Source organism: Cnephaeus nilssonii (genome assembly GCF_951640355.1).
Source record: "Cnephaeus nilssonii genome assembly, chromosome: 15".
NCBI lineage: Eukaryota > Metazoa > Chordata > Mammalia > Chiroptera > Vespertilionidae > Cnephaeus > Cnephaeus nilssonii.
Window position 1 is genome coordinate 44,762,311 of NC_137086.1, and position 14,223 is coordinate 44,776,533.

The 14,223-nt window shown below is 56.0% G+C and overlaps 1 protein-coding gene across 6 annotated transcripts in view; it reads left to right on the forward strand.

Moving 5' to 3' along the window:
- The window catches only part of TET3 (tet methylcytosine dioxygenase 3), a 92,773-nt gene that overhangs the window by 13,909 nt on the left and 64,641 nt on the right, over positions 1 to 14,223 (forward strand). For 5 of the 6 annotated variants that reach the window (XM_079791951.1, XM_079791949.1, XM_079791950.1 and 2 more), the window contains exon 3: positions 4,264 to 4,320. In XM_079791951.1, the coding sequence (XP_079648077.1) occupies positions 4,264 to 4,320 (57 nt within the window). Of the gene's footprint in view, positions 1 to 3,806; positions 3,954 to 4,263; positions 4,321 to 14,223 lie in introns of those variants that run through there. The other variant, XM_079791953.1, reaches the window with a different exon arrangement.

Genomic DNA, 14,223 nt, shown 5'->3' on the forward strand with positions numbered 1-14,223 from the left:
TTGGCAGGATCCTTTGTGTGATGATGAAGGAAGGGAAGAAGGTCACAGACTTCCCCCACAGTCAGTGCCACGTGCCTCCGGTGTGTGGAATGTGGGATAAAACCCCGCAGGGGCTTTGCAGAGGCACGACTCCAGCCCTTCTGGTTGGAGAGGCAGGACACGCAGAGAGACAAATAGCAGTGCCGAGTGTCAGAGGAGAAACATTAGAAGTGCTGTCGGCTGGCAGAGCACCGTGGTAACCTGAGAAGGCTTCCTGGAGGAAGTGGGCTTGTACTGAGCTTTGAAATGAAGGTTTGTGGGGAGTGACCTCATTCAGGACACAGCCATGGCCTGGGAGGAGAAGGATGCCGACCCACTGCCCCTGGAAGAGGTAGGTGGATATGAAAATCCTAGGGCTACACAGAGCAGCACTGACTGTACAGCTACGAATCCGGAGCCCTGCTTCGTCCTCTTCTAGCTGTGAGAATTCGGGCAAGGTGCTTAGCCTCTCTGTATCTCGGTTTCTCCATCTCTAGAATGGGCATGAATAATTCCTGTCTCATTGGTTGGTTTTGAGGGTTAAATAAGAGATGGTTCAGTTTGCTCCAAGTATGGGGCCTGGCATGGGTTTGGCGCTTGGTCTGTGTCTGAATGTGTTCCCATTCACTAGTCTCTCTGTATCTGTGTGGTTCTGGCCCGTGGCGATCCGTGTACCTGAGGGTCTCACTGTGTGTGTGTGGGGGGGGGGGGGGTGTGTTCTGAGTGAGTGAATTTATTCACCTCTCCCTGGTGAGGACTGTGGCCCCATTCCTCCCGCTGGGAGTGCAGTGGGGACTAGAGGTCATGATGGCAGGTGTACGGGGACACCATACAAAAGGGTCCCAAGCACCTCTGGACCAGTCACGGTGAAGCTGCAAATGAAGAAAGGGGGCAGATGGAGATGGGACAGGTTGGCCGTGGAGACTGACTTTGCTGGAGTCCTGGCATTCCAGATGCCTCGGAAAAGGCAAGAGGCCAGGGTGGGGCAGAGATAGGAGCAGGTGGCCTCCTCAGGGGCCATGGGCTCCTCTTGGGGTGTCGGCAGGAGGTGGGACGGAGTTAGCAATGGGGGGGGGGGGGGGCTCCTGCAGGCTGGTGAGGAAGATGTGGGCTGGGCTGAACAGGCTGAGACTGGGCTCTAGTTTAGTGGTGGCAGGTCCTGCCCTCCCAGGAGAGGAGGTGTCCCTCTGACTCTCGGGGATCTCGGAGAGAAAGCCAACCAGGAGAGAGGCCTCCGTGTCGCCCAGCCCCCTACCTTTCCTCCCTCCTTGCTAGAAACTCCACTCAGCACATTCCAGCTCTGTGCAGAGCCGAGTGAAGTGGGGAAGACGGGGCCCCCGCCCACGTGGGGAAGACGGCCGTGTAAATAAATAACTGAACTTGGTTGTGATTGGTGCGCTGGGGGAGGCCCTGCTGCTCTGCGAAGGCCCCGGGAGAAGGGGGTGATGCTCACAGAGGCTGGATGAGCTGGGAAAGTGGCGGAGCGAGCAACTTTCAGACTGAGCCGTGCTCCTTGCACCACGTGGGGGAAGGGGGTGGGGAACCCGGGCACGCAGCAGCATCTCGAAGTCTCCGATTCTGTTCTCAGACCATAGCTTAAAGCAGGCGTCCTCAAACTACGGCCCGCGGGCCGCGTGCGGGTGTTTTTGCCGTTTTGCTTTTTTTTTACTTCAAAATAAGATATGTGCAGTGTGCATAGGAATTTGTTCATAGTTTTTTTTAAAACTATAGTCCGGCCCTCCAACGGTCTGAGGGACAGTGAACTGGCCCCCTGTTTAAAAAGTTTGAGGACCCCTGGCTTAAAGGGAAGTGGTTAAGGTCAAGTGACCCCATCCCTCTCTGCGTTTTCCTGGGGTTGGCAGAGAGAGAGGGTGGAGGGGTTAGAGGACTGGGAGGAGAAAGGCCTAGATTGGAATCCTAGCCTACCACTCACCCGCTGTGTGCTCTGTGGGCAAATCATCAACGTCTGTGTCTGAGTCCGTTTCCCCATAAGAGACAAGGTTGTGTGTGGAGTAATTCAAATGAGATGCTCCTACTGGCATGGCTGGCACAGAGCCTGATACATAGCAGGGGCTTGATAAACTGTGGCAGCCGCAGCAGCAACAGCATGAATTGTTACTATCCAAGCAGCACGCAGGCTGTGTGTGGAGTGGGTAGGTGGGCCAGGGTTTTGGGGACCAGGATAAAGGCGGGGCTTCTCTTGGCCTGGCCAGGGTAAGCGCTGCGGGGTGCCGACGCCCGTTTTCCCATCTTGAACCACGACTCAGGACACTGCTCCTTGCCCTGCCTTGTCACTAGCCCTGGAGAGGAGCCCAGCGGCTGCCCTTTGTCCCCAGGGGTGATGAAGGTGTGGGCCCCGTGCCTCCTGGGATCTCCTCACCAGATGGGAGCTTTGCCGTCCCTCCGAAGGCAGCTTATCCCAGCCCAGTACCCCCAGGGGGCACCAGGCAGGGGCGGCAATGGGGCGCCTGTGGGAGACCTGGTAGAGGAGCACGTCACGCGGAACAGCTGTCGCACAATCTAACGAGCCCGGAGTCGCTTTTCTCCGACCTTCGCTGCTTCATCTGTGAGGCAAGAAGTAGCGCAGAACGAGTTCTCCCGGAAACGGAGCGAGAGTAGCTAGCAGCGCCCACAGCCCACGGCGTGCAGGGGTGCGGCGTGCAGGGGTGCGCTGCGTGTCTGCACAGAGTCCTCGCAGATACGCGAGGCCCAGAGTCTGTGACGGCCCCTCCCTGGGAGGTGGGGGCGCTGGGGGTTCAGCTACAGGGAGGGGAGGGGATAGAGCAGGACGTGCCCAGGGATGCCAGGAATTGAATCCAGGAGTGGAGTGCGGGCCGTCCTCTCCCCGCTCTGTTCTCCTGCCCTTCGTGTTCTGGGCATTGCAGCTTTCAAAGGCTCAGAGCTGGGAACTGGAGGTCATTGCTTCGGGGTCCTCAGCCTTCCCCAGGGATGGGAACCCCTGATGCGGGGACGGGAGGGGGGGGGCTGGGATGCTTCCCGTGGCCCTTCTAGGAGAGGAGAAAGTATCCCGTATCCCGGAGTGGTGGTGGTGATGAGGAGGCTATCTGGATTGGGGGGGGGGGGGGGGTGTATAATCAGGCAGAGGGATGAGCCATCCTAGGGTGAGGGGTGTGGGTGTTTGCATGGGGAGGGCCAGGCTGGCATGGGGAGTCTTTGAGCCACAGCCAGTGTGGGCTTCCAGAAGTCTGTTTTCCGAGGTGGGCGCTGGAGGGAGGAGCAGGGCTGCATATGGTTAGGAGCCTGGTATTCAAAGCCAGACCTGGCCCGGAGTCCCGGCTCTGGTGCCTTCTAGCTGTGTCGCCTTGGGTAAGTTACTTCCCTGGGCTTGCCTTGTGTTCTTATCTGCAAAGTGGGGTGCAGGTTCCTTTTCTCTTTGAAGATCGGAGGGGCTATTGCTCCTCCAGCTCTTACAGCGCGGGCCCTGGGTGAGGCCGGTGTCCTGGGGGGAGGCCCCGGAGGTGGGAGAGGAAGTCCCGCCAGCTGCGGCCGGACCCTAGGCGGGGTCTGTCATTTGACCCTAGAGACGCAGAGGAGGCCGCTGGTATTGCCTTCGGGGTCCCCTGCTAGGAGGAGGCGAGGTGCCCGGGATCCCCGCGCGGTGCCCCGAGATCCCCGGCCTGCCTGGGAAAGGCAGCGGGCCTGGGCCGCAGCGGACGGACGCGGCTCCCTCGGAGGTGCCCCCGCCTCCCGGCTGGGCAGGTCCAGCCCCCGGCGGCCCTGCCCCCGCCCGGCCGGCCTCCGGGATTGGCTGGCGAGCGCGCCGCCCCCTCCACACCAGCCGCGCCGGCGGCGGGGAGGGGAGCCGAGCCAGCAGCTGGCCGCCGCCTCCTCTGCAGTGCCTCCCTCCGTGCGCTCCGCTCCGGCGGGGATAATGGGAGGCCCGCCGGCCCAGGCACCGGGGGAGGCCGGCCGAGGTAGAGCGGGCAGGGCGGGGAGGGCCAGGCCAGCCCGGACGCAGGAGGAGGGGCAATGGCCTCCTGGATCTGGGGAGGGTGGAAAAGGGAGAGATGAAAACAAAAACACACTGGAAGGCCATCGCGCCCCTCCACCGCGCGTCTGGGCGGCAGCTGGAGGCAGGAAGATGGTCCCCGCCGTCCTTTCTTCCCCAGGCGGCCTCCCCCCGCCCGCCGCTTCCCCTGCAGCGGCGCTGGGGGTGCAGCCGGCGGACTTGGAGTGTCTCCTGCTGTCAGCCTGGCTCATCTGTCTCTCTGGCTTCTTTTGCAGGTGGAAATAAAGGCTGGTGAAGGAGCCGGGCCCTGGGGACAAGGGGCCGCTGTCAAGGTACCTTGTGTGTGTGTGTGTGTGTGTGTGTGTGTGTGTGTGTGTGAGAGAGAGAGAGAGAGAGAGAGAGAGAGAGGGAGAGAGAGAGGGAGGATAAAAATAAAGGGTCTCCTCGGGTGATCCCTTAATCTCCCACTGTGTGTGTAGCAGCCGCTGAGGGGGAGGGGTGGCGGGGGTGCGGGCGGCCAATGAATTCTCAGGCCTGTGTGGGTTTTGTTTGGATTCTTTTTGCTTTCTCAGCTGGATGGTTTGGGTGCAGTTGGGATTGGGTTTGTCGAACTGTGTGTTTTTTGTTTTGTTTTGTTTTGTTTGTGTGCTTGTTTTTTTAAAGACATGCAACCCCTGGAAATCTCTCTGGAGCACGTCCCTGGCACTGTTGGTTTGCATCCAATCTGCAGAAATCCCTGGGTGGGGTGGCGGGGTAAGAGGGAGGGTAAATGGTGCTCCTGAGTCTGAAGCTGATAGGGTGTCATTAGTCATGCTGCTGTCACCATGGAGATGGCTGGAGAGGCGAGGAGGTGGTGGGGGTGAGGATATTTTGGGTAGGGTGGGGGCTGATGCAACATCATGACTGGGAAGCCGGCAGGAGGCTGCTGTTACTCTGTGGCTTGGTGTCTGGGGAGCCGAGCAGGGAATGTTACCAGGTGAGGAGGAAGCAGAGAAGGCGCTGAGCTTCTCCGTGTGGCTGTCTGAAGGTCAGGGCTGAGGTATTTGGGACAGGGCAGGGTCTATGACTAGGAAGCACAGGTATTCCTCCCGGGTTGACAAGGACCAGGATCCGTAGATTTCCTTGGGCTTTCTCCCTGTCAACAGGGCTGGGGACCCACGGAGAGTTTGGGATTACTCAGCAGTATCCTCTGCTGGCCCAAGGCAGGGGAAACAAAGCGGGTGGCAACTCCGTGCGGCTGTCTCTCAAGTTCAGAGCAGAGAGGCTGGGGGACAGGTGGGTGGGGGCAGGTGGGACTTTCTAAGGAGGGAGGGCGCGCCCATTCTAGCCTGTCTCCACCCCACCTTCCCCTTGGGCCCCTGGAGCCTGTGGGGGAGCTGGGGGAATCTGGTTGCTTGGGTAGCAAGTGGATGATCTACTTTGTCCCCAGATGCTCCTCCCTGGAAATCCGCCTCCTGCTTCCTGGGAAAGCTGTGGGAAGCTCCGTGGAGGTGCCGCCTCCCTGCCTGGGTGGGGACACTGGCAGGGAGGGGCTGTGCTTCCCCACGTGGGATGGGGGCTCCTGGGTGAGGCTGCAGGGAGGATCAGAAGCCAGGGTGGTTCCTTGGCTTCTTCCCAAGGAACTTGAGGCAAGGAAGTACTTGGGGGAGGGCAAGAATTTTGTTTCTGGAGCAGCTTCTGGGGGCAGGAGACGAGCCAGGTGGCATTGGCTCCGCCGGGGAGCTGGGCATGCCTTGGCGAGGCTGGGAGGAGTGGGTGATCGTCTGGGACCAGACCGTGGGAGGCCCCTGAGGCACGCAGAGGGTGCTTGATACTGGCGATGCTGTGGGTGGGGAGGAGAAAGTGTGAGCTCACCCCCAGGTTCCACCTCCACTTCCTCCCCTGGCATCACGCTGCTCGACGGGGGACTGTGCTGTTGAGGTCTGTGGGCATGGAGTGCACCTGTTCTGCCCCCCACCCTGGGGAAAGCGGGACAAGGGGATGAGGACAGATGGGCTCAGCGAGGGGGCAGCTCCCTCCCTCCTCGGCGGCGCTCAGCCCTCTCAGCCGGAGCTTCCCTCTCTGCTGGGAGGAAGGACTGCTGGCAGGTTTGTTTACTCCTGAAGGCGCCCCCTCCCTCCCTCCCTCCCGCCTCGCCTCCCAGTGGCTTCTCTTTCCAAGTGTGCTCTCCATTTCTCCCTGCTGCATTCTGCGGGCCCAGCACCGGGACCCTTAATGTTGTGGGCATGGAGCAGGGCTACTTGGAAAACCAGAGAAAGCCCTTCACGTGCCTCTGTCTTTCCCCCTTCTCAGGGTGGAGCCCCAGCTGACTGTGTTTTTAAAGCTCCGAGGTGGTGTCTGTGCTTGTTTTTATTGGGTTCTGTGTCATTGGAGAATGGCCGTTTTCTCGCGGCCCGCCTTGGGCACTGCCAGCAAGCACCGGGATCTGAGCCCCCTTCCCTGACTTTTCTTGGGTGACCAGTTTGGTGCCCCGGATGAGGCAGTTTGGCCAGATCCTCTTCCATCAGCAGGTCATGGTGTAGGAAGCTGTCTGCTGCGTGAGCTCATTCTGAGATCAGACCAAGACTCTGTGAGACCCCCCACCCTTGTCCTGTGCCCCAGCCTGTCCCCATGGGATGGGTGCAGGCTGGGGGAGTCCCAGGGGTGAAGGGTATTCGGGAGCCAGTGGGAATATGCTCATCTGCTGTGTGTGGTGTCCTGCCAGCGTTTCAAGAAGATCCAGGATGTAGGGTGTGCAGCGTTGAGCGTGATAAACACAAGTTGTCACTGACTGTACTGTCTGGTGTGTTACGTGTCTACCCATGATATGCGAAGGAACATGCCAGAGCACACACTGTTGCTGCCGCCTCCTTCTTGGCAGCCTGGACAGGAGTGAGTGCCCAGTGCCGAGAGCACCATGCTGCCCGGCTCTCGGGCTCCCACGCTGCTCCCACGCGCTGCCCCCTGGGAATCCTCAATTGGCTGAAGATGTCTGGAAACTATTTTGGGACTGTGCCCGGGATCTCTGCCTTCGGTCTCTGCTTTTGACCACTGCAGAAATGCCCCTTTGTTGAGAAGCCGCCATCCTCGACTTTCCACACACCGTGGGTGACTCCTCCTAGTCTCTTGCCCGCTTTGCCTGCTCTTCCCTTGATCTCGGAGGTGCGGTGTGAACTTGGGGAGATACGGCAGCAGGTGAGCATGCCAGGCTAGCGCGGGGAACCAGCCAACCAAGAGGATTTTCCGAGTTTGAGGACAGAGAGGGAGAGAGAGGGCTTCCTAAATGATAACGAGAACTGGAGTTAGAGTCCCAGGGCTCAGCTCCTCCTCCTTGGTGACTGAACTGGTAACTCTTGAACGTCCTGGGGGAGAGAGGACTTGTCAGGATGGACAGGTGAGTGGGCCCCGGGGAGCCTGCTGCACACCGAGTGCCCACAGGGCTCACCGCAGGGCTGCAGCCCTCCTGCTGGCTTGCTGAGGAGGGGCCTGGCCCTGGGCTCCCTCCAGCTGCAGATGGACGTTTCTGCTAGAAATGGTCTTTGTGGTCTTGCCAGGTCCCCTCCCATTCCTGCCCCCTCCCCGCACCCCCCGCCCCCGCCCGCCCAGGCTGTAGCACGTGGTTCCGCTGGCTGGGGGTGGGGGCAGGGAGTGTGGGAGGGGCTTTGGTTTGGCTCAGCTTTGGGTCTCCCAGTCCTCTCCAGTCCTCTTTCCCACCCTGACCTCGCGGGCCTCGCTTCCTCTCACACTTGAGCATCTGGCAGGCAGCCGAGGACTCCCCCTTTGTTCCCAGCATGGCTGCAGCGTCTGAGGAGGAGGCGGCTTCCTCGTGGGTTAGAATAGGAAGCCTTTGGGTAGCTAGGGAGCAGGGGTGGCTCCGACGGTTAGAATCTGGAAATCATCCTGCTGTCCAGGACTGTGACCCCATTCGCTTTCTCTCCCTTTCTTCCTGCCTTTGTCTTCCAACGCTTACTGAGCATTTACTATGTTCCAGGGACAGCACTGGGTCCTGAAAAATAAGAGAAATCATTGTTACTTGATCCTCACAGTATCACTAGAAGCAAGAGACATTGGCTAAACCACCTAAGCTCATCACTCCGTGTGGGCAAACCAGCACGGGCAGTTTCTGTTTTTCACACAGCGGAGGCTTTTGGGTCAGCGTTTGGGGCTGTGCACCTGCACCGGCAGACCACACCCTCGCCCCCAGCTGTGCCTGGCTGTGTGCCTGGCTGTGTGCCTTTGCTGGTATCACTGGCTCAGTGGCCCTCCAGGGGCTTTGAGGGAGGAGTCCACATGCCAGCCCCGGTTTCAATAAACTGGCATCTCTGGGATCTGGCGATTACAGATCAGACTAGTGGGTGAGACGGGGAGTAGCTGGGAAGGGAGCGTAGTTTTGAAAGGAAAGTGTTGGCTTCAGATGTGTTGGGTTCGGGTTCGAGGTGGAGAAAAGGCTGGTGGATAGGAATACCGCGCCGGGCACGTCCCCTGGAATCCACAACGGCCTTCTGCGCATTGGGCGGCTCTGGGAGCGGGAACTCAGGGAGGGAGACCTCGGCTGAGGTGAGGAGGGCAAGGAAGGGCAGTTGTCCTGTTTCTTTTCCTCCCTGTTCCCAAATCTGCGACTCGGGTTCTGTCATTGGTTGTGAGGGGAGTCCCTTAATGTCCCTGGTCTTCAGTTTCCTCTGTAGAATGAAGGGGTCGCCTTCCAAAGTTGGTTCTTCTCAAACTAAATGTGGCAGGTGGTGGTGGTGGTGTTGTGTTTCCTAATTTCCAAAACGTTGCAGAGTGACACACAGTCCCGCTTTGTACACGTAGTTCGCGGCTTGCACCACGCGCGGCTTGGGAGTTCAGCACCACCCAGCCGGGCCTGTGAGCCGGGGAAGGAGGCGGGCCGGGCCGTGTGCGCGCTCTGGCAGCACGATGCAGCTTCACGGGGCTGTCCCGGCGCCAAAGGCCCACTGCGGGTTCCCGGGTCTGTGTTGTGGGGGGTGGGGGTGCACAGTGTACGGGCCCACCCCGCACAGCATTACCTTAGAGGGTCTCTGTTTTGACCACTCCACCCCTTCCTGGACACAACTTCCCCTCCCTCCGGTCCTGTCCATCTTGGGGACAGAGCAGCGCTGGGAAGAGCAGAGGCTTGCCGTCCCAGCGGCTCCGTCCCAGCAGCTCCGTCCCAGCGGCTCTGTCCGAGTCCCTCAGAAGAGTTTCTTGGTCTCAGCTTGTTAGGGAAGGATGCTCCGTCGGCCCTTTCCTCTCTGCCTGTCTCCGATCGCGATGGAGAAGCGTCAGAGCCTGCGCAGCCCCCTGAAGGGGCAGGCCTGTGTGTGTGTGTGTGTGTGTGTGTGTGTGTAAACTGCATGACGTAGGGGGAGGGGACAGTTAAGGGGGGGCCAGTTCTCAGGTAGATGCGGGCGCCGTGGGCCCTGCCCGGTGCCGAGGCTTCACCATTCACTGGCTCCCAGTGATCTAGAGGCAGAACCTCTTTTCTCTGAGGCTGATCACAAACTGTCCGGGTGTCTGTCAGGACAGACATCATCGCAGTGTTTTTGATGGTATGAGTTTGTGCATCTTCTTCCTACTTTACCTCCCCCGCCCCCCCAAGGAAGTTTTTTCCGCTGGAGGATCTTATTTAAGATGCTAACAATTAGACAAAAAAAACCACAAAAAAACAAAAACAAAAAAACACCCTAATTTCCTTCTACCCTGGCTACCTCACCTTAGAGGAGAATTGGGGGTGGGTGGGCAAAGGGTAGGTAACAGACTTGCCACAGAAATAGTCCTTAAGAGGCAGACAGCCCAAGTAAGATTAGGGTCCAAGTAAATCCTGGTTACCTCCGTGGCCTGGAACTCTGTGCCCTTGGTGCTTAAGTAATTGGATTTCTCAGCCCCGCCTCCAAGCATTTCTTCAGTGTAATCCTAACCCCATGGGCTTTGCAGAGGGAAACAAAGACATTGAAAAGGTTTGCAACTTGTCCCTGACAGTGAGCTCCTAAACTCCCTGTCCTGTTGACTGTGTTTTCCTGCTTTGCTTTCTCTGAAGCATCGATACCCGCCCCCCCACCACCACCAACATCCCCCTTCTCTCGGGCTGCGCCTTGGGTCCCAGCCCTGCTAAGCTGATAGAGTTTATAGAAGCAGCCAGTTCCTGCCAGTCCACCTTCCTGTACCCCAGGAAGGCCCCTCTCTGATTGCTGCCGGCCACTCTGCAGAGGAGGGAAGAACTAGAGAGAGGCAGGCGCCCCGATGGGTTCGGGCTGAGGGCCAGACTGGGTCCCAGACAGACCCTCTCATCACACCTTCTCCCTTGGGGGGACCCCTGGGCCAAATCACGTCTCTGCTGGCTTGAATAAATTTGGGATGGGGTGCAGAGGGTTCCCCCTGACTGCAGCAGGCTCTGTTGGACCCAGAGAGGGAAGACTGTGCCTTCCCAATTGGGTTCACTGTTGCCCCTACACACTGTGCTCTGGGGGGACACAGAAATGGATTTTCAGTGGAGTGTTGGAGGCTGTGCCCAAGAGATGCTGCCTCCCCCCCCCCCCCCCCCCCCCCCGCCGTTTTCCCAGCACTATGATCCCTCTCTTCTCTCTCTGGGCTCTCTGTCCTAGGATACTCCACGGCCTCAGCCCGTCCCCACCCTCTCCCCTCTTGCTTTGAGCTTGGCTACGTTCTAGGCTGAGCAGAGACGTCCTCTGAGGGCACTGCTTTGTGGGATGTGGGCCAAGGGCTCCTTGTGTCAGAATCATCTAGAAGTGTGTGCAAATGCCGTGGGGCTGTTGGGCCAGGAGAGCCAGCCGTGGCGTCAGACCCGGGGCTCCTGTCACGTAGAGTGGGTGCAGGATGAGGGTGGCGTGGAGACCCCAGAGATTCGTGTTGGAAGCTGTGGGCAGGTGGGCCGTGTGGTACCCGCCTCCTCACTGGCCCTGCCCCTTGTCCCCGAGCCAGGTCCCACCTGATGATTGAGCTCTGCCGACCTCTGCCCTGTGGGCTGTCTTCCCACTATTATTTCTCCTCGGTTTCCTGTTTTCTGGCTGTGGGTTCCCAGTGGTGTCATTTGGACCCTGGGTAGTAGTTAGGGCTTAGCTCTGGGGTTGTGTGGTCGGAGCGGTGTATGCCTTGGGGTTGTACTGGCAAGTGGTCCAGAGCAGCCCCAACACCCGCTGGGAGCCAGAGCCCTCGGTTCGGTGCCCAACCCTGGGGAAGCCCTCCCCCTCCCCCTCCCCCTCAGAGGCCGCTTCCTCCGCGCGAGGGCCGCGTCCCCCACGGGGTCTCTGTCTGGGAAGAGAGGGGGGGGAGGAGGACTGCGTGGTTGGCAGGGCACTTCAGCTCTGAACACGAGCTCCCGCCCCACAGCCTCCGCCAGGACGGGCAGGGACCACGCAGGCTTCCACTCGCCCAGAGCGTTTCCAGCGGCCAGGCCCGCTGCTTCAACTAGTTGAGTGGTTTTCGGTCCCGCTGCATCTGAAAATCATCCGGGAGTTTTTTAAAAAAGAGCGTGTAGAGAGTCGGATGTAATTGGTCTGGAGCGGAGCGTGGGCCCCAGCATTCTTCGAAGCTCCCCGGGTGACGTGCATGGCCTTTGGGGTGAGAAGTCGCTGCCCTCATCCTGGGCTTGCCGCAGAATTTTTTTCTCATCCATTGATCATTTTAGTGATCATCCATCCAGAGCCTGGAAAAATTAAGACAGTGAGATGTGTCAGGCACAATACTGGGTTGAATGTTCTGTTCCACGGGGCTGATCCACGAGTGCAGATTTATTCAGACCAGAATGTGAGGGCAAGTCTGTTAGCAGATGACAGAAACTCCGTGTTCTCCTCTCGGTTTTTAATTATGAGAAAACTGAGCACCCCCTATGTACAGATCGGCGCGTTTTCACAAAGTAAGCACGCCTGTGTCACCAGCACCTGGATGAAGAAATGAGTACCCTCACTCCGTTCCCGTAGTCCAGCATTCCCACGGCCCTCGGGCAAAGTCAGGTCCGGCTATGCCCAGTACAGCCCTGTGTGCTGGTTCGGAGCCCACAGGCCTTCAGCTTGGCCTCCGCCAGGAACTTCCTCCCACACGCGTGCGGGTGTTTCTTAAAGCTGAGTAGGTTTCACCGATGTACGGTGCAGGACAGAGGACTCCTGCAAGCCCTGCCTGGGGGTCCCCTCTTCCCCGTCACCTTTAGTTCCTCTTCCTCCTTGGCCTTTAGGCTTGCCAGCCCTCTTGGCTAAATCCAGACATCTGTTTCTTTTTTTTTGGCTTTTTATTCTCTCTTTTGCGTATACAGATAGGACACGTTCTTTGGGAAAATTAGGGAATAGAAAGGACAGAGGGGGAGGAATTTGCCTGGAGTTTCACAACCCAGTTAACTACTCGTACCCAGAGCACCTCTCCAGACTTGGTTCTCTGCGTGCGTGCGTTTGTCCTGTGCTGGGTATAAAAATGGAGACATGCTGCGCGGGGGCCTACTTTCCCCCACATCAGTGGTCGGCAAACTCATTAGTCAACAGAGCCAAATATCAACAGTACAACGACTGAAATTTCTTTTGAGAGCCAAATTTTTTAAACTTAAACTTCTTCTAACGCCACTTCTTCAACATAGACTCGCCCAGGCCGTGGTGTTTTGTGGAAGAGCCACACTCAAGGGGCCAAAGAGCCGCATGTGGCTCGCGAGCCGCAGTTTGCCGACCACTGGACTGTAGGGCAACAACAGTCCCAATTAGGAAGGCACAGCCTCCCCTCTGGTCCAGCAGGACCTGGTGAGTGTGCGGGGCACCCTCTGCACCCCATCCTGAACGTGTTTGAGCCAGCAGAGAAATGACGACTCAGGGGTCACACTCAAGGGAGCATGTGCAGCACCCCGAGGGTGGGGGTAGATATTTTTACCCTTTATCTTCTACCCTTTATCTTGACTCCATAAAGAGCAGCAAAGGCCAGGGGGAGAGTATGGGGCAGGGGGAGAGAGAAGGGATGGATTTTGAGTTCAACTTTGAAACCAATCGCAATATTCTTCTTTTTTTATTTTCCAAAATGGAAAGAAAATTTTGGACTTTAAGTAAAAGTAATACTTGCCCATTTAAAGAAATCAAACAATATAAAAGTATATAAATTGGAAACCGAAAATCCCCCTTTCTTCTCCATCCCAGTGTAATCTCTATGAACAATTTGTACATATATTTACAGACTTTAAAGTGAGTACATGAACTTACTATCTTTCCCACACAAATGTGTTTGTACCATACTTTGCATGTTTGGTATTCTTTTTCCTGCTCGTTAATATGTGGAGGACATCTTTCCATGTCAGTGCATCTATCTTGGCCTTTTAAATGGCTATGGAGTCTTTCATTTTATAAGTTTATTGTAATTTGTTTCCTGTTGATGGACATTTACAGTTTCTGTATTTTGCAATTATAAATGATGTGGTAGTTTATAAAATTTTTTGGTTATTTGTTTAAATGTTTGTGTAGGACAAAATCATACAAATGAAATTTCAATTGACATTATCAAATTACCCCTTCAAAAGGTAATCTGATAATATCAATTAAATTTACTGCCCCACCTACCCTCAATGAGGTATTACCAAGTTTTTAATTTTTGCCAATTTGGTAGTGAAAAGGATATCTCCTATTATTTTAACTTATTTTATTAGTGAATTTGAGAATGTTTTAACTGTTAACCATTTTTGCATTTATTCTGTGTATCACATATTACATATATTACCCACTTTTAATTAGATTGAATTTTAATGGTTCATAAAGTTCTCATATATTATCAATATTAACCTCTCCTCTATTTTGGAAAAATTGTGGCCTCTTGTTTTTCTTTTATTGTGTCTGTCATGTGGAAATTTGATTTTTATGCAATTGGAATTCATCAATATTTTGGCACCCAAGTTTTTCACTTTATAGTTTTATTTTAGATATGTAGAACTCCAAGCTGGGAGTTATTTTGTATATAGTGTAAGATAGGGATTAAATTTTCCCCAAATACAAGGCCTATTATGTCCAGTCTATTAATCATTTCCCAAAAGGTTTATAATTCTACCTTAAGCATTTTATAATTACTCATATATTCATGTTTTTTTTTTAGGGCCTTTCCTCTTTTCTATTGAATTATTTGTCTGATTCTATGTCAGTATTTCATTGTTTTAATTACTACAGTTTTTATATAACAGTTTGGTTTTTTAAAAACCCTAAAAAACTCATTTTATCCACAGCATTTTTTTTGCGGGGGGGGGGGGGGCGGGGTTCTTTTTCACTTTCTTTTCCAAATAAGCT